At 39.5% G+C, this 22,343-nt stretch overlaps 2 protein-coding genes across 2 annotated transcripts; both read right to left on the bottom strand.

Annotated features, from left to right (window-relative positions):
- Nucleotides 1–2,013: 2,013 nt before the first annotated feature.
- Nucleotides 2,014–7,326, bottom strand: LOC137298505 (uncharacterized). Its single transcript, XM_067830798.1, has 9 exons — nucleotides 7,195–7,326; nucleotides 6,688–6,883; nucleotides 5,883–6,004; nucleotides 4,698–4,827; nucleotides 4,264–4,364; nucleotides 3,540–3,723; nucleotides 3,092–3,231; nucleotides 2,712–2,796; nucleotides 2,014–2,223 (listed from the first exon to the last, which is right to left on the bottom strand). Exons 4-9 carry the CDS (start codon nucleotides 4,799–4,801, stop codon nucleotides 2,079–2,081), a joined length of 759 nt encoding a protein of 252 aa, XP_067686899.1. The 5' UTR covers nucleotides 4,802–4,827; nucleotides 5,883–6,004; nucleotides 6,688–6,883; nucleotides 7,195–7,326; the 3' UTR covers nucleotides 2,014–2,078.
- An 8,805-nt stretch (nucleotides 7,327–16,131) lies between these two features.
- Nucleotides 16,132–22,121, bottom strand: LOC137298230 (uncharacterized). Its single transcript, XM_067830402.1, has 9 exons — nucleotides 22,020–22,121; nucleotides 21,279–21,474; nucleotides 20,298–20,437; nucleotides 19,046–19,175; nucleotides 18,615–18,715; nucleotides 17,864–18,047; nucleotides 17,206–17,345; nucleotides 16,867–16,951; nucleotides 16,132–16,349 (listed from the first exon to the last, which is right to left on the bottom strand). The coding sequence occupies exons 1-9, from the start codon at nucleotides 22,060–22,062 to the stop codon at nucleotides 16,199–16,201; spliced, it is 1,170 nt and encodes a 389-aa protein (XP_067686503.1). The 5' UTR covers nucleotides 22,063–22,121; the 3' UTR covers nucleotides 16,132–16,198.
- Nucleotides 22,122–22,343: the final 222 nt, after the last annotated feature.

Below are 22,343 nucleotides of genomic sequence, written 5' to 3'. Positions count from 1 at the left end.
ATTTAACGTCGAATTTGTTTTCTAGATTTTGCCCCCGGTTGTATTATGGAGGCTGACCAAAACGGCTGCAAGAAACGAATGACCCTGTCCACTACCCCTGAACAAATATGCAGGTAGATATATAGTATGTTGATTTGTGATATGTTGTGCCAGTGTGTTAAGAATTAGCTATGCTGCAACGTATGTAATTATGAGTCGGTTGGGTTTGTTGCTCAACGTCGTACTTGCCATTGTTCCAATTATATGGAGGCAGTTTGTCATAACCGAATCTGATCCAGTTATCAACACCATGTACATCGATGAATTAGTAATACAATGTCATCAAGACTGGATATTCGATCCCTTTAGTCGCTTCATTTACTGTTTGTGGTTTCATAACCACCCGTCGGGATTTCGTTGCATGTTTTTCTTTTCAAATACATTGGTCTACCTGATTCATCCTTCATTTGTAACATCGCCTGAGTGCAAATGTGCTATATATCACCCAATATGGTGATACGAACTCTTAGGCAAATCTTGGCTTTCTTGTTGTGTGTATTCCCCTTAGCAAGTGTAATACCAGCAATTGTTTGGCAAGTGTAATACCAGCAATAAATTGGCTAGTGTAACACTAGCAAGTAAATGCACATTGCGTTACACCTGTTGGACGTAACATATACTAACTCACTCTTACAATAAGCATGGTTTGTTCAAGACCGGTCCTAACCCTGATCCTCCGAGAACCGAGACTAGAACACAGAACATGATGCTGAACCTGTATGAAACTGATTTACCTTTTTGTTCCCAACAGCATCATACAAACCTTCACCGAATGTAAGAATGCGTCTGTGAAATCCTGTGATGCAAGCACTGCTGCATTGTACATGAATCTGGTGTCGACCCAGGTCCCCAGTCCTTGTGTGCAGAATGAAAGTACGACCATACCCGTTCCTCAGAACAAGGCTGGCAAACGTGTTGCTTCAGTGTTGATGACAATACTCATGTTTATTCTTTCCAAAGTATGAGATTACAACCAGAACTGTATTTGAAATGCCTGTTTGACCCGCATTTTGGTTTCTCTGCATACACCAAACCACAACTAATGATAATTTATTATATTTAAATCTGGCTTTGTCCTTGACTTTATTATGACTTAATTTAAGAATTGTTGTCATCAATAAATTCATTGTCTACTTACAACCAAATGTTGGACAGCAATTCTAGAATGTAAATGAAGCAATATATGTAGTACTTTCATTGTTAATAAATATCGTGTTCCTTCCCGTTTTATGTCCAATTTATGTGATGTCACCAGAGACGATAATAATGGTGTTGGCTTAATTATCAGACATTACGGTATGAACACCACAGTGAGGTTCAGCCTTAGTAATCTTGAATAGGTCAACGTTTGCTTGAAGCCATCGTCCCAATGGAGTTGCCCGATTTCACATATTTCCAGATGGTCAAGTCACAAGTAAATTTCCATGGAGCTCACTTTGTTCCAAAGACGATATTTACGGGTGAATGAGGTCCGTGTCAACCCATTGTGACATAACATCATTTGAAACATTTTGCGACAGTTATTCACACATTTAGGATGGCTTCTCTTAACATAGTACACTTCACGTATCCGTGGCAAACATGATGTCGGATACAATTAGCTATTTTGACTTACACCATACGTTCTCGTATAATTTAAGGTGAACAAATGTCAAGACTTGTCATATGTTTATGGCGACTCCCCCATTCGAGAATATCTGATATCATCACTAGTTCTTAGTGATTCATAAACGAATGCTCTGCCATCGTACCTCATGGTGACAGAATTGGATCGTCTGGTTCAGAACCGATTCGTTTACAAACAACGTCATGATGTACTCACAATTGTATCGACTCTGCTTTTGGCAGAAATTTCTTATAAATGCGGAAAGGGTTTGGTCGCCTCTCATCTTCCATAAACACAGTCAGATGAAACATACCTGTAACTTTTTAAAGTATCTTTGAATGACATAAATACCTCGCATACATCTCATGTGTTTACTTGAATGCATTTATTGTCACTCAACAGCAATATAATCGCGATAGTGTGGCGACGTAGATTAGCCAACCAACGGTGACCCCGTGTTCTGTTTCAGACATGTAGCCGGCGATTGGCTGAGCAGGACGTCCTTGTACATGCTGACGGTCGTCTTGCTGCAGTTGCTGACGGCTGACAACAGACAGTTCTGAGTGGCTCTAGTGGCGCTGAAAACGAGCATGCACATTTAGAGGAAACTACAACATGTAATTCTGAGTAGCAATAAAATTCATTGTATCATTTTCATTAAAACTCTTGAAATCATTTGAAATGAGATGTTTTGGGAATCCACCACTAACCAGTCTGTCTTAAATACTGATATATTCCACAGCGGATACGGCAAAAGTAAAATTGACTTGAAATGATTGGCGAACATTTCCCAAAGCAATGGTTAAAATATACGTTGTGCCTTTCCACGTGTTTGTCACGTGTGCCATCGTGGGACCATTTCTTATCTGAGCATGATCAAGTTTCTCTCCATCATCCTGTGATATCTATTTGGATGTCAAGTCCGTTCTTCACTTGGTTGTGAACAAAATGACGTCTTGTAAAGTCTATGCAGCTTCTCATGTGACTGTGGGTAACTCATTAGTCTGTCATCACACCTCAAACCGTAAATATCCCGGACGTCTTGGAAAAGAAAAAATCTACTTACGTGCACAGTTGTTTCGGATCCATAGCTGGGTGTCTACTACCGCAAGATCCTATGGGTGCATTTTGAACGCACTTGGTGTCGAAATCTAATAACAGAATATAATATGAATAATTCACTGTATCAGTCTAAATGTAAAAAGCATTAAATGGCTTAGAATACAAAAAAGTCTAAAGTAGTCTTTTTTCCATCTGAATCGGGTGTATGAAGTTTGCAGTAGGTTCCCCAAAGTTTGTGGAGAAATTAGTGTTCGATGTAACTATGTATAATATTTCGCCCCCAGTTTAACCTATCCACACCTAGAATTACTCATATTTCGCGTTTCAATACGCCCTTAAAAAAGACATATGTATATACACATGAATTCATGCTGAACAGCTCACTCCCAATGTGGCCACAGAGTGTGGCCAAGCCGTCTTGCACTGTCTGGGGGTTGGCCACCGTGGGCTTCATCAAGACATCACTGCAATGCTTCTGTACGTGTAGAGTACAGTTCACTGCCTGCTGGTAGTCCTTTAGATTACTGTACGGAATAAAAAGTTACATCTGTTACACAATGTATTCATTTGTGACACATATATGTTCTGTGTGTGTACCACCTACTTTCCTTCATTCTGAGAGGAGTTCTTTTGAAATGATGTTCATTGTAGTTTCAGTGTATGTGCACTACAGACGCCAGAGGGACATTCTTGCCATACCATGTATTGTCACAAAACATCGAGACTTTCTATGATTTCCTAGATTGCACATTTGCAATTTCCAGTTAACACAATCACTTGTCACTACGGGATCACGAGGGGGAGAGTATGGGATTACTAAAACAGTATATACCTGCACATATTGTCATCCATTGTAACAGCTTGCATAATATGCTGACTAGTCTCTTCACTGGTTAGGTTTTCCGGGAATTGTAGCGGTATCCCATTGTAGATAAAGCATTGATGGTAGCTCTTTCGGATGTTTTCAGTGGTGGAACAGTCCACGGTGGGTGTGTCTAAGCTGTTTGGTGTTAAGCCTAACGAAAGTCAACACGTGAATGTTAACGTGGTAGGAACATGAAGTTTGGAACACAATGAATATGAATCTACTTGCATTAGTTACCGCTTGAAAATGTTCACGGGCATTTCATAATGGTAATTTGTGTAAAATGAGAAACAGAAAAAGCTAATGCAAGACCCAAATAATATTTTTTTTAAAACCAAACATCTGTTGATAGACATTGTCTTTTAAGTTTTGAGATGGGTGTACATGTAAAATGTTCGAGCAACAGCACACCCTGTGAATTTGAAGACCCTGGTTCGATTCCCTATTTCTGCTGTTCACTGTCACGATATTGCTATTGCAAATCACTCAATCACCCACCATATGAGTATGACAGGCACAGTGAATGTCGATGGTTTCAGGCTTTGGCTAAAGATCATGATCGTGTGTATCTATTTCTGTATTCACTAATTTTACAATACAAACAGTAAAGTAAGACCATGCCCTTGAAACACCATTACATAGACTGCTATAAATTAGACATGTTGTGACAAGCCCGTAGAAACTGACGTACATTCTGTGTTTTTTGGCTGGTATTCATTGTAGATATGGAGTGCGACCTCGCCACAGGCTGGCAGGTACTTCTGGACACAGGCCGATGATACCTTTTCTGACCTGACATTAATACGGACATATGTAATGCAGATTGAAGTAACCTTTTATATACATTAACATGCTCGGCATTTATAACTCATGTTAATAGAGAGTCATTTTTTTATGCCAGGAATATGTGAGTAAGATCTTAAGGACCTCTTCATAGATATCAGCATACCATTCTGAATAACACGCATTTATGTTAGGGAACATGATGCAAATTATTGAAATAATGTTTTTAGCAATGTGAAATGCAGACACATTTTTCAAGACCAAACTCTATTAGTGAATTGTCATGAGACACATACATCTCCGCACACGAGTTGAAGTGTGGTTTAAGACAGGAATACTCACATACAAGTTGCCTTGTGGTCAAACTCTGTCAAGTTGTATTTAATAAAATCGCTGGTTGTTAAGTAGCTGAAGGTAGAGCTGCAGTCCCCTAGTTTGTACGTCATTTCAAGTATGCAGGTTATGTTGAATTCTTCAGGAACAAAACCATAATGTTTAGTTAAATACAGAACACCAATGTAAATGAACATGAAACAAGGTTTACAGTAACAGTACCAGAAATGAATTCTTTAAAATGTCAAAAGTATACAATGCATCTCAGGCAGACACTGAATAGACATATATTCAATACTGAAGCTATGTGGTGAAACCTCGCATGTGGAATACTGCAGCTATTCATCACAAAAATATTTGAATTAGCTGCAGCAGGGACACAAAGATTAATGGGATTATTAGGTTTTATCCAGTCGAGAACGGTCGAGTTGTCGTTGTTCATCGATGATTTTGAATAGTTTTAAGACGGTTTTGTGGGGAGTTTTCTTCCGGACAGTCTAAATAGCGAAACCTATCCTATACTGATAAGTGATATCAATTTCAAATATAACGCTACTCACTATACAGTCACAACAAAATGCTGCTTGGGATTGAACGTACCCTTTCTGGCATAAGATTTGTCTTCACTGGTTTTGACAAAGCAGTCTACATATGATGACATATGATGACAATACCATTGCAAGATTACTTTCATTAAAATCCTGAATTCATTTGCAGTCGTCTTGTGTACCTGATTCCAAAGCCATTGCTTTTGTCAAAAAATCTAAAATATTCACGCCAAATACCACTATCCCACATAACAATATGTATAAGATTATGGACATGACTTAGAAAGTATATTTAAAATACATTTTCCGAAATATGTCCGTATATATAAAGTATACAACAACGACATTTATTTAGCTTTTTTCATTTTGAATGTTCAAAATTACGAAAAACGTACCATACATGAAGTAGGAAGCTTTATATCATCAGTGCTTCACGAAGGAGTTCTTAGGGTATCTTTGGTTAATTACTGGCTTATGGGACTTGTCTACTCTTCTGCTTTGTGACAACTGTGATGTTACCTCGCGTAATTATATTCTGTACCAGTTGGGAATACAATCTAATATTCATGATGGTGGGACCTGGTAAAATATGCGGGAAAATCATTTGAATGAAATCCATCAACTTGGTAGATAAATATATACTCACTGTCCAAATTGGCGCAGGCATATTCTAGTATCTAGTTCGATGGTGATAGAGGCATGTCAGGGGTACATTTGGAGGTTATGTTTGCAATACACAACTGCGCTTTCTCGTAATCATCAAGATTCCTGAAACGGGTTTTGTTAAATGACAATGCTGTACCTCGGACAATATGAACACTATATAAAGGTATCATGTTTGTAGAAGATAGAAGTGGAATACCACTCACTATAATTAAGTCATCGTTACAATAGTAGCATTTCAAATGTTCAGTCGTGAATATATACTGCTCAAAAAAGTAGAACCTGAACTTTCAATTTAGATAGGAAGTGTAAACTTTAACAACCGTTTCAAAGACAGACATCTTATGAACGGACCACCATTTCCCTCTGTTACCACCCCTAAACACAACGCTTGATAAACACGTGTACAACGCAGTAGTTCCATACACGTGCATGGGGTAACGTTCTTGATTTTGACGGGTTTTTTTCCCAAGAAGGTCAAGAAATTACTTAGACAATTAATTTTGACACTCATCTTGTATCACACATTTGTTAGTGTTTGTTTCTAATCATTTGTTTTAAAATGAAAATCGTATACACGCAATTTACATGCCATACACCAATCCCTTTTCAAAAGTGCCTACATTCCAAACAACTATGTTTGTAGGGAAGTGCAAATGGTGATGCTCTCTCAAAAAATCAATATTATCATATCAAAATTTATTGACTCCCAAAAATCTCCTAAATATTTTTAATCGTAAATTAAGTAATTAATAAAAAGTACTGTAGTAGGTAACGTCGACACTAACCTGCACATATCGGCGAAATATGCCGGGGTTATCAGTTTTGGTAGAATGGACAAGTTGGCAAGTTGGTCAAAGGAAGGCATTTGGAAATGGATATTGTACGCATCAAGACACTTCTGTCCAGATACGAAAATAGACTGTGGATCAGTGCAGTTGATTTGCTTGGAAAGAGCGGTCACATCCAACGCCCCACCACTGCCTGCAATAACATTCACTGAGGTATCTAAACAGTCACGTATGTACTGATGTCCCGGAATGCAGTGTGATGAAATCGACGTTCATGTGGCGCTTCGCAAAAATTATTTAGCATAGTTCACCCTGTTAAGCATATTAATATGTCTTCGTTTAAAACGAAATACTTCCATACAGACGGTTTTCCTGCTTCATGAATCAGAATGAACGCGCCCACAAACTCCAGTAGGTCTAGAACTTGGTAGTTGATGAACCCAAGTCAAATGAGGCTTACATTTCAAGAGACAGATAATGACGACATCACGTAAAAATACTTACCTGGAATCAAAGAAAACAACGCGAACAGACACAAGAGTACCATGGCTCCAGCCGTTTCTTGACGTTCCTCTGCTTAATTACAGTGCTGAATGCGCTACCACATTGTTATCTGTAACAGCTGGCTGTTTGCACAAACCCAAAACAGATAACGGTATTGCTAAATGGTGATATTTCTTATGATACACGCGGATGGCAATTTATAGATAACCTACATTTTGACTCTATGTTAATTTGCCTTTCAAAATATTTGCGCCACACATACATACACTCGTGTACACACGCAGACGAGCACGCACATACATACATATATACTAGCCATATAAAGAAACTGTGCGTTGTGAAAATATTATCACAGTTGATAACTATGATAACAGCGTCAAAGGTACATATAAACTTTAGTGGAGGGATCATGAGACCATAACAGGTCTGGAGAATTTCAATTGAAAAGTCAATCACAATGATGTCACGACTCGACAAGCGGGACAGGGGTCAAACGACCATGTCACAAGCTCAGTAACGGGTATGTCCACCATCGGCATTGAAAACAGCAGTGCATCGATGACGCACAGAGCCTAGGAAGGATTGTGGCATGTCATCCTAGATTCTCAAGTTTTGTTACAAGGTCAAGGACGTTATCTGGCGCATGAGGAAGACGGCGTATACGTCGATCTATCTCGTTCCAAACATGCTCTATAGGGGTGAGATCTGGTGAATTTGCAGGCCAAGGCAGTAAGTCAAGGGTGTGGTGTTGCAAGACATCCATAGCAACCCTTGCCGTATGAGGGTGGGCATTGTCATGTTGGAATGTTAACCCAGGGCCATGGCGTTGCTGAAAAGGAATTGCCACAGGTCGAAGAATCTGATCCCTGTAGCCCACGCCAGTTACGTTGCCCTGAGCAATCACAAGGACAAGGAGTTCTTTGGCATGCTGGTATTCCACCTCAAATCATCACGGAACCACCACCAATGTTATTCCTCTACAAGACACAAGCCTGTGCATTACGTTCTCCAAAGCGTCTACAGGCACTTTGACCTCCACCACTATGGAAAATGTTAAATCTGGACTGAAAAAACAACTGCAAAAACTGCATTTCTCCTCCAAAACAAGGGTCTGCGGACATGATTTCGCCACCACATTCGACGAGCTTGTCGATGACGCTGTGTCAGGATAGGTCGTATGGCGGGACGTTGTAGTCTGATTCCGTGATGATGTAAACGTTGTTGAACTGTGTTGGGGTGAATACGGCGACGTCCTCGGGTAGTCCAGGCAGTCATCACTGCAGTCTGAAACCTGTCGCGAAGATGGGTCATCATTATCCACCTGTCCTGTCTTGGCGTTGTTCCACGTGGACGTCCAGGGCGTGGCCGATCGATGATGTCATTCCTGCTCTGGTAGCGTCTCATCAGTGCAGAAATGGTATTCTGGTGGCAGTAGAATTGAGCAGCTGCTTGTCGTTGAGACATTCCCCCACGGACCTTCCCAATGGCCTCATGACGTTATGCAGATGTTAGCCTTCAAGTTGGCATGTCATGCGTTTCAACAGCCGTTTAACTTTTTGAACGATCATAAGGGCAAGGTTGAGCTTTCCAAGGTGACAGTATTGTGTGGCATTCATCTGTTTCACTTTCCCGGAATGGACCTGCAACAACGTATTGCACAGCTCAAGGACAAAACCACTGACGTCACGGAACGTGGCACGTGCCTGCATATTGCATATATGTAACTAATCTCTGAATTTAAATTCTTATGTCTCTACACAGGCTTGATAAGTTCAAAATTTTTGTATGCACAATTTCTTTATATGCCTAGTATATTTGCTGGTGGTCATCTTCAGTCGGCAAGCAAAGCCTGATATAGAAATATCTCAAATAATACGCTTCAAGACAAGACACTTGATATGCTGGTTTGGAGTTTACTTTCTGAGTGCATACAACTCATTCAAACATGACATCATTGCTCCATTACAGTAACATCATCACTTTTCAAGTTCCCAAATCATGATTATCCAGAAAGTGTATGATAAGAGGGCTACTACAGAGGGCTATGAAAGCCACTTGGTCAGAGTCAAATGTGAGTACCTGTGTGATCACCATGAACATCGATGAAGAAAGGAGATGCGGAATTCATTGGTGAAGTGCTGTGTGCAGTCCTTGTAGTGTCTGGCGCAAACGTCGATCAAGAGTGTGTCATAGATGTTCAATAGAGGACAAATCAGGTGATCGAGTAGACCAAGGTAACACCTGAACATTGTGGCGTCATTAGCACTTCCAGTATTGTTGTATCCGTAAGTTTGAGATGGTCTGTTTGGTCACCTTGACGTGCCTTGCCACTTCTTGCTTACTACGATGCCCGACCTTGTAAACGCCCAATGGCGTTGTGGCGTTGAGTTTCTGTCAGTCTTTTTCGTTCTCTTGTTGTTAATAGTGGCTTAAAGCAATAAATGTGGAGTACCACTAATGTGGCTTTTCCTAGGCTTCAGTCATAGGTGTCAGAACAGGGTTATACCCAATTTCTCGGGTGCCGCTTAAGCGATTCACTATATACGTGGTTGTAACGGTTACGATTTTGTTCAACGTTTCTTTTTGTAAACGTTTTGTCGTCGGTAACCATTGCCCCATTATTTTCCCAAAATTCGAATTGTAAATATGTCAAGTTTCGGTTTGAAGAGTATATACAACAAAAGCAAAAGTGAAATAATATGTAAATATACATTCTTGCAATGAGGTTGAAGAATTTCATGATTCATGTTTACAAAGGAATGAAAACTTTCGCCAGGAAGAACATAATACCAAACAGTAAAACTCAGGATGGAAGAAGGATTTGTTTCGCAGTGAGAACTTCGCCACAAAATGACTGTTCTGAGATTCCCTTTCGCGATGTGGTAAACTGCATATGTATCATATAATCCTGTTTTCCTAAACACACACACCGGCAACAGAAGCAACAAAGAAATTAAAGTCAGGCGTTTTTCCTTAAATCCTCCATATCCCATCTTCTGGACATCAACGTCAGAACACCATGGTGAAGTTCAGTCCTAGTAATCGTGTATACATCTAGCTGAACTGCACACCATCGTTCCAGTGGAGCTGCCCGTATTTACATATTTCCAGATGATGTAGTCACAAATAAATACTATATGCCCATCGTGATGTCGTTCTTGAAGACGTTATTTCCAGGTGACTTAGATCCGGATCTTAATGTGTGACATTCCATCATCTGACATATACATCTATATTACAATTACTGAATCTTATCATCAAACACGATCGAAAGAGACGCACCAGGCATTTATGCATGTAGGTTCACTTCTGTTGAAAATATTACACTACTACAAATAAAATGAGACAAATACACATGCACACAAGGAAAGAATGGGATCCATTTCATGCATATATTGGAATGTATTTATTGTCACGCAACAGCAATATAATCGCGCTAGGGTGACGATGTAGATTTGCCAATCAACGATGACCCTGTGCCCCTTTTTAGACACACAGACGGCAATTGGCTAAGCAGGACGTCCTTGTACATGCTGACAGGCGTCTTTCTGCAGTTGCTCACCGTTGACAACAAACAGTTCTGGGTGTCTCTAGTGGCGCTGAAAGCAATCATGCATACTTACAGAGAGCTACCACATGCGATTTTGACTGGCATTTGACTACATTAAAGCATTTTCATGAAAACTCTTGAAATTGTTAAATGCTTGGGAATACAAAAATACGTGAGATAATAACCAGTTTGTTTTGAATACTGATATATTTCACAGGGTACAAACGAAAACTGATTTGAAACGATTATAAAGATTCAAAGATGATATCAGTTTTACTCTTTGAGCACATTTCACAGGAATGGTGAAAAAGCCTCACATATTCATGGACTCAAGCTTTCAAAAATGAAATTTAAAAGGGATATTTTTAGAAGAGCAGGCAAACACCTGACATGCCTTTGCACGTCTTTGTGACGTGTGCCACCGAGGGACTATTTCTGATTTCAGCTTGATCAAGTTTCCCTCTATCATCTGTATTTAATTGAGAAGAAAACTGTGTCCAGTACATTCTGTGCAGTTTCTGATAGTAATGTTAGTAATTCATTTACCTGTTATCAACCTGAATACACTGTTACGAGAGTGTATTTTCTGTAATTTGTAATGCTGGTTAAGTGATAATTATTATTGGTCACATTGTTTAGAGTTTTGAGTGATAGTTAATATGGGCCTCATTTCGTATCATAAATGTTCAGTGTTATTAGTATTTTATCGGCAGGCCTTTAAGGTAGCACTTTAGAGTTATCTCCCTTTGGTTGTTTGACTTGTCGATCGCGAAATATGGCGAAGGTTTCACGCTTTGCTGGAATGTTCAGGAATTAGTGACTTTGTGTATAAAAGCTGGTTGTGTTGACACACACCGGGTACACACACAGATTAACGGGAGTACATTAAACTGCCTGCCTTCGCCAACGCTTGACCTACAATGACCGCTCGCTGTGTTACATTCAGTATAACTGTTTCTCACCCTCAAGCCAAGACTTTGGTGAGTTGGTGTTGTATTTATGACCCATTACTTTTGACTCCAGTCATTTGCATTGTACATGAAACCTCTGTTGTGTGCCTTTGTACCATATTGTTATTGTTACATATTATTGGAGGAGTAGTGGATAATAATGGAACGACTCCAGAGAGACACTACTGCGATACCATGTATTGTAACATAACATCGAGACTTCTTATGAAGTCCATTTTCTAGATGCCACATTTGCATTTTCCAGTTCTTTTAATAATTGACGTTGTCAATTAATAATTGATGTTGCATGAATACTTTTACGTTCATAATCGCGTCGTGTGACAGCTAGGTATGGATTCCTGACCATCAATTCTAAACCTAGTATTAACGGATGTTTTTTAATATTGTTTGGCACAAACCAAACGTCACTCAAGAGAATTAGGATTTGAGAAATGTCTACATGTATAATGCTCTGACTGCAACACACCCTTGAGTGTCACTATGGGTGTACAAGTAGATGGTTTCAGATTGTGGCTAAAGATCCTGACATTGTGCTCCAGTTACTTCAGTCACATGCTTACATTTTTACAATATAAAACACATTTAAAGTACAGTTTGGAAATGTCATCGAAACGACACTACATTCCCTTTATATGGCTGCGATAAATCAGGTATGGACGCGTATGTTTGACGTCGAAATGCCACAAGCTTACAGAAAAGGACGCACATTCTGTCTCGATTGGATTGGTCATTTGGTAGATAAGGCGTGTGACCTCGCCTCAGGTTGGCAGGTACTTTGGGCACAGACGGGTTACAATTTTCTGACCTGACATAATGCACTCATATATATGAATAATGAAGAATGAAACCAACTTTTATTCGCATTAAGATTGCTTGGTTACGTGTACCTGATGGCATGAAAGCCATCAAAAACAAGTTTTCACATTACTGAATGGTCATGTTCCTTATGCCAGGAATATTTCAGAACAGTAAATATCTTTAAAAACGGTTCATGGATATAAATATACCGTTCTGAATAACATATAAGACTGCTAGAGGTTGGAGGATGCAAACAAATATACAGTCACTCATTTAATCAGGTATAAGGCAATGTGAATTGCACTAACGATTTTCAGCACCGAACCCTTATTGTGAATTTCCATCAAGACTTCGTTCGCCATGACATACATATACGGATGGACACGAGGTAGTTGAACTGAAATACCACATTCTCCAACTCATGGACTACTTTGAAAACGTAAATACAGTGGTAATCTGTTCCATTAAAACTTAACTCATTCAAGCCTAGGGTCCAGGACAGGATAGATGTTTGTTCATATCCACTGCTGCGATTTTGTGATGATTCTGCAGTTCGTATTTACGAAGATCAAACAAGGAATGGCATACCGTTCTGTGCGTCATAATGCATGGCTTGGGGATGTAAATCTATGTGTAAATGTTTAACGATATCATATGAGAATGTGCCACATAAATAGTCCTTTGAATGCAGAACACAGGTGACGGTTATAACATTAACCACAGTCTATTTATTTCACTCTAGAATGGACGTTACTGATCAATTCATAAAATACAAATTTATATGAATCTGTTCTTTTGTGTATTTCGTCTTCATGTTTTGTGTCGGAATTGTAAAAGTTAAGTTAGACACAGAATGGAGTGAATACACCTTGTAATGTATGACTTGTAATGACTGATACAACGGTTGAACTTTCAAACGGACACAGCCACCGCGTGGATTATTCTACGACTAAAGGAATACAGGGCTGCCTGTTGCAACATGGTATTTATGTTGAATACGTTGAAGTGCCCCACCTGTCCTCACCGGAAAGACAACTGACTATATACTGAAACGTCTTACAGTGTCCCGACATAGAGACCTGTGCAGGTGAAGATCACATTATCGGGGTTAGCTATGAAATATATGAATTCGTATCGACTACAAAGGCTATACCCAGCACTATTTTATGTCAGGAGTTAATGCCATTTTCATAATTATTGGCATGAGAGGGTTTGAACGGGTAAAGTGTAGTTGGTCTGGCATGGTTTGAGATACACATGGCTTCAATCGTTTCTGGTTTTGTTTCTACTGAATGTTTTACTCATTTTTCTTGTTACTATGAGTGCTTACGTGCATAAGGATGTGCAAGTGAAAGAACTCAATGTTTGTTAAAATAAAACTTTAAGTTAGAGATTAATGCAGAAAAAATTGAATGCATACCACGACAGCAATATCCCTAATATGGTTAGTGTCTTTTAGGTATGATACTGTTGACTACAAATTAAGGTGAGCTACACGTTGTAACATACTATCCTGTATGTGGTAGTTCATTTACAATGGGGTGTGTGCAGCTCAAAAAGTACTTCGTATATGATCTCTCAGAAGGACGTTTAGTAGAGATACGAAAAATACTTGAAATGGCATTGCTTTCGAGCTCGAAATAGAATATACCGTCGGATTTGTTTTCTAGATTTTGTCCGCGGTTGTATTATGGAGGCTGACCAAAACGACTGCAAGAAACGAATGACCCTGTCCACTACCCCAGAACAAATATGCAGGTAGATAGATAGTATGTTGATTTGTGATATGTTTTACCATTGTGTTAGTATTAGTCATGTTGCAACGTATGTAAATATTAGTCGACTGGGGTTGTTGCTCAACGCCGCATTTGTCAATGTTCCAGTTATATGGAGGCAGTTTGACATAACCGAATCTGGACCAGACCATCCAGTTATCAACAGCATGCACATCGATGAATTAGTATACATTGTCATCAAGACTGGCCACTCGATCCCGTTAGTCGCCTCATTTACTGTTTGTGGTTTGATGGCCACCCACCGGAATTTCGTTGTATGTTTTTCTTTTCAAATACGTCGGTCTACCTGATTCATCCTTCATTTGTAACATCGGCTGAGTGCAAATGTGATATCGATAACTCACACAGGAAGAGTAACCTAGTTCACATATCATCTATATGGTGATACGAAGACTTAGACAAATCTTGGCTTTCTTGTTGTGTGTATTCCCCTTGTCAAGTGTAGTAAAAGAAATTATTTAGCAAGTCTAATACCAGCAATTATTTGGCAAGTGTAATACCAGAAATTATCTGGCAAGTAAATGTACATTGCGTTACATCTGCTTGTGCGGGAACATAATACACGTCGTACATGTAAGTAAATTAAGCCTAACCTACCATATTGTGCGCACTAATAGTCAGGGAAAGAGAAGCCAGTGACGCATGGTGACATAAGCGATACATAATACCGGCTTCACGACCCCATCCTGTTGGCGCCTCTGTGAGAATAACAGTGGTATACAGCTGATATACTGGTGGACGGAACATACACTGACTCACTCTTACAATAAGCATGGTTTGTTCAAGACCAGTCCTAACCCTGATCCTCACGGGAACCGAGACTAGAACACAGAACATCATGCTGAACCTGTATGAAACTGATTTACCTTTTTGTTCCCAACAGCATTATCCAAACCTTCACCGAATGTAAGAATGCGTCTGTGAAATCCTGTGATGCAAGCACTGCTGCATTGTACATGAATCTGCTGTAGACCCAGGTCCATTGTGTTTAGAATGAAAGTACGACCATACCCGTTCCTCAGAACAAGGCTGGCAAACGTGTTGCTTCAGTGTTGATGACAATACTCATGTTTATTCTTTCCAAAGTATGAGGATTACACCAGAACTGTATTTGGACATCTTCCTGTTTGACCCGCATTTTGGTTTCTCTGCATACACCAAACCACAACCGATGATAATTTGTTGTGTTTAATTCTGGCTTTGTCCTTGACTTTATTATGACTGAAGTCATCACTAAATACATGGTCCACATACAAACAAATATTGGACAGCAGGGAAAGAGGATATTTACATGTCAATAAGGTCCGTGTGAAAACATTGTGATGTAACATCATTTGTATCATTCACTGAAACGTGACATGCCACGACAGGTATTCACACACGTAGGCTCACTTCTGTTAAAATATTACCCTTCACGTATCCGTGACATAGGTGATATCCGATGCAATTCGGTATTTTGACTTACACCATACGTTACCGTATTATTTAAGGTGATCAACTGTCTAGACTTCTCATATGTTTATGGCGGCTCAACCTTTCGCGAACACCTGCTATCATCACTAGTTCATAGTGATTCTTAAACACACATGCTCTGCCATCGTACCTCATGGTGACAGAATTGGATCGTCTGGTTCAGGCCCGATTCGTTTACAAACATCATGATGTGGTCACTGCTTTTGGCAGAGATTTCCTATGAATGCGGAAAGGGTTCTGTCGCCTTCACCTCTTTCCATAAACACTATCAGATGAAACACACCTGTAACTTTTCAAAGTAGATTTACAGCCCTGAAGAGAATGGAATAAATACCTCGCATATATCTCATGCGTTTACTTGAATGTATTTATTGTTCCGCAACAGCAATGCAATCGCGGTAGTGTGACGACGTAGATTAGCCAACCAACGGCGACCCTGTGAACTGCAGCTGTTTCAGACACATTGCCGGGGACTGGCTATGCAGGACGTCCTTGAACATACTGACGGTCGTCTTGCTGCAGTCACTCACAGCGGACAACAGACAGTTCTGGGTGGCTCTAGTGTCGCTGAAAACAAACATACACAGTTACAGGGGGTTACAACATTTAATTCTGAGTGTCAATAAAATAACTGAATCATTTTTATGAATACTCTTGAAATCACTGGAAATTTCGCCAGACACTAACCAGTCAATCTTAAGTACTGACATATTCCACAGCGGATAAAGCTAAAGTAAAATTGATTTGAAATGATTGTACAGAATCAGAGATGACACCAGGATGTTTGGAGAAGGTAACAGACAAACATTTCCCAAAGCAATGTTTAAAATATACGTGGTGTCTCTCCACGTGTTTGTTTGCGTGTGCTATCCTGGAGCTGTTTCTTATTTGAGCATGATCAAGTTTCTCTCTATCCGCCTGCAATATCCATTTGGATGTCAAGTCCGCTGTTCACTTGGTTGTGAACAAGATGGCGTCTAGTACTTTCTATGCACCTTCTCATGTGATTGTGGGTAACCCATTAGTCATCACACCTCAAACTGTAGATATTCCGGACGTCTTGGAACAGAAAGAATCTACTTACGTGCACAGTTGTTTCGGATCCAAAGCGGGGTGTCTACTACCACAAGATCCTTTGGGTGCATTTTGAACACACTTGGTGTCAAAATCTAATAACAGAATATATGAATGATTCACTTTATCAGTTTAAGCAGAAAAAGCGTAAAACCACGTAGAATACTAAAATAGTCTGAAACGGGTGTTCATAGATTTTCGTTAGTGGAGAAATCAGTCCTCGATTTAACGACTTAACCTATCCACACGTAAAATTAGTCGCATGTTGTTTTTTTCATATTTCGCGTTTCAGTTCTCCCTTTACAAAGACATACATAAATAGATAACGAACACATGCTCAGCTTCTCACCCCCAATGTGACCACAGAGTTTGGCCAAGCCGTCCTGTACTGTCTGGGGGTTAGCCACCGCGGTCTTCATCACGTCATCACTGCAATGCTTCTGTACGTGTAGAGTACAGTTCACTGCCTGCTGGTAGTCCTTTAGATTACTGTACGGAATAAAAAGTTACATCTGTTACGCAATGTGTACATTTGTGACTTATATATGTTCTATGTATGTAGTACGTACTTTCTCTCATCCTGAGAGGAGTTCTCAGGACTTTTCATTGTAGTTCGTGTTTCAGTTTATGTTCACTACGGGGAGTGAGTGAGTGAGTGAGTTTGGTTTTACGCCGCTTTTAGCAATATTCCAGCAATATCACGGCGGGGACACCAGAAAATGGGCCTCACACATTGTACCCACGTGGGGAATCGAACCCGGGTCTTCGGCGTGACGAGCGAACGCTTTAACCACTAGGCTACCCCACCGCCCTGTTCACTACGGACGGCAGGACAATAATGTGATAACCATGTATTGTCACAAAACATCGAGACTTTTTGTGACGTCCATTTCCTAGATTGCACATTTGCAATTTCCAGTTAAAACTGTTTATATGGAACACAATCGCTTTTCAGTACAGGATCACGAGGGGAGAGTATGCCTTGGGATTACTAAAACAGTATATACCTGCACATATTGTCATCCATTGTAACAGCATGCATAATATGCAATATAGTCTCTTCACTGGTTAGGTTTTCCGGGAACTGTAGCGGTATCCCATTGTAGATAAAGCATTGATGGTAGCTCTTTCGGATGTTTTCAGTGGTTGAACAGTCGACGGTGGGTGTGTCTATGCTGTTTGGTGTCAGACCTAACGAAAGTCAACACGTGAATGTTAACGTGGTAGGAACATGAAGACTGGAATACGAGGTTCATAAATCTAGTTACATTTAATTTTGCTTCGTGTGGTGTTGAAGATCTTCACGGGCATTTTAGAATCTTATTTTGTGTAAAATGAGCAAGAAATAAAGTTCATACAAAACCTAAATAACATTTTTTCAAACCAAACATCAGTTCAGAGATATTGCCTTTTACGTTTGAGAAATGTGTGTTTGTAAAATGCTCTGGCAACAGCAACTTGAAGACCCTGGTTCGATTCCCCACATGGCTACAATGTGTGAAGTCAATTTCTAGTATCCGCTGTCGTGATATTGCTAGAATATCGGGAGTCACTCATTCACCCACCTTATGAGTATGACAGGCACAGTGGATGGCGATGATTTCAGGCTTTGGCTAAAGATCACGATCGTGTGTATCTGTTTCTGTATTCACTAATTTTACAATACAAACAGTAAAGTAAGACCATGCCCTTGAAACACCATTACATAGACTTCTATAAATCAGACATGTTGTGACAAGCCTATAGAAACTGACGTACATTCTGTGTTGTTTGGCTGGTATTCATTGTAGATATGGAGTACGACCTCACCACAGGCTGGCAGGTACTTCTGGGCACAGGCCGATGACATCTTTTCTGACCTGACATTAATACGGACATATATAATGCAGATTGAAGTAACCTTTTATATACATTAACATGCTCAGCATTTATAACTCATGTTATTAGAGAGTCATATTTTTGATACCAGGAATATGTGAGTAATATCTTAATGACCTCTTCATAGATATCAGCATACCATTCTGAATAACACGCATTTATGTTAGGGGAAAGGGATGAAAATTATTGAAATAATGTTTTTGGCAATGTGAAATACAGAAACATTTTCCAAGGCCGAACTCTTTTAGTGAATTGTCATGAGACACATACATCTACGCACACGAATTGTGGTTTAAGACAGGAATACTCACATACAAGTTGCCTTGTGGTCAAACTCTGTCAAGTTGTATTTTATAAAATCGCTGGTTGTTAAGTAGCTGAAGGTAGAGCTGCAGTCCCCTAGTTTGTACACCATTTCAAGCATGCAGGTTATGTTGAAATCTTCCCGAACAAAAACATAATGTTTAGTTAAATACGGAACACAAGTGTAAATGAACATGAAACAAGGTTTACAGTAACAGTACAAGAAATGTATTCCTTAAAATGGTCAAAAAGAAAAGACACACTGAATAGACATATGTTTAATACCGAAGTTACATGGTAAACTCTCGCATATGGAGTTCTGCAAGTGTCCATCACAGATATATTGCATTAGCTGCAGCAGGGACACAAAGCCAGTTTGAATGGACATTTTTATCCAGTTAAGGAAGGTCGAGTTGTCATTGTTCATCGTTAATTTGGAATAGGTTTCAGACAGTTTTGTGGGGAGGTTTCATCCGGACAGTTTAAACAGCGAAATCTATCCTATACTGATAAGTGATATCAATTTGAATTCTAACGCTACAAACTATACAGTCACAAGAAACTGTTCAGATATATTTTGCCACAATAACACACAGTCACCACTGGGATTGAATGTAATAATTCCATTGCAAGATTAAAATCATGAATTCATTTGCAGACATCTTTTGTACCTGATTCGTTGCATTTATCAAAAATCGGACACATTCACGCCAATATCACCATCCCACATAACAAACTTCATTTATAAAACAGTGGGGCAGTTGTGACTAGACGTTGTCACAGTTGCCGATGTGAACATCTCTGTCTTCAAAAATGCAAGACATTTTGTCATAGATGAAGGAAAACATGTGAATATGTATACGATTATGGACATGAATTAGAAAGTATATTAAAAATACATTTTTCGAGATATGGCAGTACATCTAGTGCATACAACATTGACATCTACTTAGCTTTTTCATTTTGAATGTTCAAATTACGAAAAATGTACCATACATGAAGAAGGAATTCTTACATCAACAGTACTTCACGAAGGAGTTACCATTAGAGTATCTTGGATTTATTATTGCCTTATGGGACTTGCCTACTCCATTGTCTTATTTCTGCTTTGTGACATCTGTGATGTTCCCTCGCTTAATTATATTCTGTACCAGTTAGAAATGCAATCTAATATTCATGATGGTGGGACCTGATAAAATATGCAGGAAAATCATTTGAATGAAATCCATCAACTTGGTAGATAAATAAATATATACTCACTGTCCAAATTGGCGCAGGCATATTCTATTATCTTCGTATAGTTTGATGGTGATAGAGGCGCATCCGTATACGTATCCGTATTGCATTTAGAGGTTATGTTTCCAACACACAACTGCGCTTTCTCGTAGTCATCAAGATTCCTGGAACGGATTTTGTTAAATGACAATGCTGCACCATGGACAATATGAACACTTTGTAATAGTATCATGTGTGCATTGATTTGCTACAATCGTATCTATATGATGATGCAGAATTCCAGAGACACAACCCTGTCATATGCTGTTGTTAGGGGAGGACAAATGTCCAACACTACTTTTAATGCTAAGCAGTATTTAAATCTCATCTCACTTCTTGCTACCGCTTAATAATCTAGGATCTAGGATATCCCATTTAGTGAGTGAGTGAGTTTTAGTTTTACGCCTCACTCAGCAATATTCCAGTTATATGGCGGCGGTCTGTAAATAATCGAGTCTGGACAAGACAATTCAGTGACCAACAACATGAGCATCGATCTGCGAAATTGGGAAGTCAGCGAGTCTGACCACCCGATCCCGTTAGTCGCCTCTTACGACACACACAGTCGTCTTTTATGGCAAGCATGGTTTGCTGAAGGCCTATTCTACCCCGGGACCTTCACGGGTGTAGGATATCCCATTAGGTTCAGAACGACCTTCCCACAACAGTTATCAACACAAGAATGAACTTACAAGTAGTTGATATATTTCCAAAACTACCTTTTTGCACATAACGACTACACCTTTCCATACTTTGACAAAGTTTCTCTATTCGAAAATACTAAAAGATAACAATCTCTCTGTGCGTTGTTGGATGCAGTGGTTTAACAATATATGCATGGATAACAGCAGTCAGCAGACTGAACAGGTCAGTTTTGATATATAGATAGAAGTGGAATGCCGTCGACTGGAAAGCACTCGCTGCAATTAAGTCATCCTTATAATTGTAGGTAACCTTCATACTTACCTACAAACATCGGCGACATATGCCGGGGTTATCACTTTTGTCAAAATGGAAGGGTCGCCAAGTTGGTCCACGGAAGGCATTTTGAAGTGGATATTGTACGCATCAAGACACTTCTGTCCAGATACGATAATAGACTGCGGATCAGTGCAGTTGACTTGTTTGGAAAGAGCAGTCACATCCAACGCCCCACCATTACCTGGAATAACATTCAGTGTGTTTATCTAAACACGTTTGTGCTGATGTACTGGAATGCAGTGTGATGAATTGGCGCTTAATTATTTAGCACAGTTCATCCTATTAAGCGGTTAATATGTCTCTGTTTATAACCGAAAAGTAGGCAGAAAAGAGGCTTTGGCAGATTAAGTAAAGGTATGTTAGTTCTCGGGCGATTTGCAGCTTGGAATAACAGTTTCCTATTGCATCGGAAGTCGTAGCGAGTAATTGAGTGAGTGAGTGAATAATTTGGGAACTGTTTGCATTAGGCAGCATGAGGACAAACATAATTTTTAATTGGATTCCAGTTATAAGAATAACGCGAGATGGGAAATGTGTTTTACAAATTCTTCCAAACATGACGGTTTTCCTGCTTCATGAATCAGAATGATCGTGCTCATGAAGTCTAGTAGCTCTAGTACTTGGTAGGTTGCATATGGAAAAAGTTTGATTCGGGAGAGTTGATGAACCCAAGTCAAATGAGGTTTTCAAGAGACGGATAATGACCACATCACGAAGAATACTTACCTGGAATCAAAGAAAACAACGCGAACAGACACAAGAGTACCATGGTTCCAACCGTTTCTTGACAAATGTTCACGTTCCTCTGCTTAAATACAGTGCTGAATGTGCTCCCAAATTGTTATCTGTGACAGCTGGCTGATTACACAAATCCCAAAAACAACGATATTGCTAAATAGTTGTGGAATTATTTCTAGCACTTTCTAGATTAGCTACATTTTGAATCTATCTTAATTTGTCGCACACGCACACACATGCGTATATTTGCTGGAAAGTAATCATCTTCAGTCGGCAATCAAAGCCTAATTTAGAAATACTTCAGCCAATACG

Source organism: Haliotis asinina, chromosome 10 (assembly GCF_037392515.1).
Source record: "Haliotis asinina isolate JCU_RB_2024 chromosome 10, JCU_Hal_asi_v2, whole genome shotgun sequence".
NCBI classification, from domain to species: domain Eukaryota; kingdom Metazoa; phylum Mollusca; class Gastropoda; order Lepetellida; family Haliotidae; genus Haliotis; species Haliotis asinina.
The sequence above is the reverse complement of the archived record's forward strand: the minus strand, read 5'-3'. Positions and strand labels throughout refer to the sequence as shown.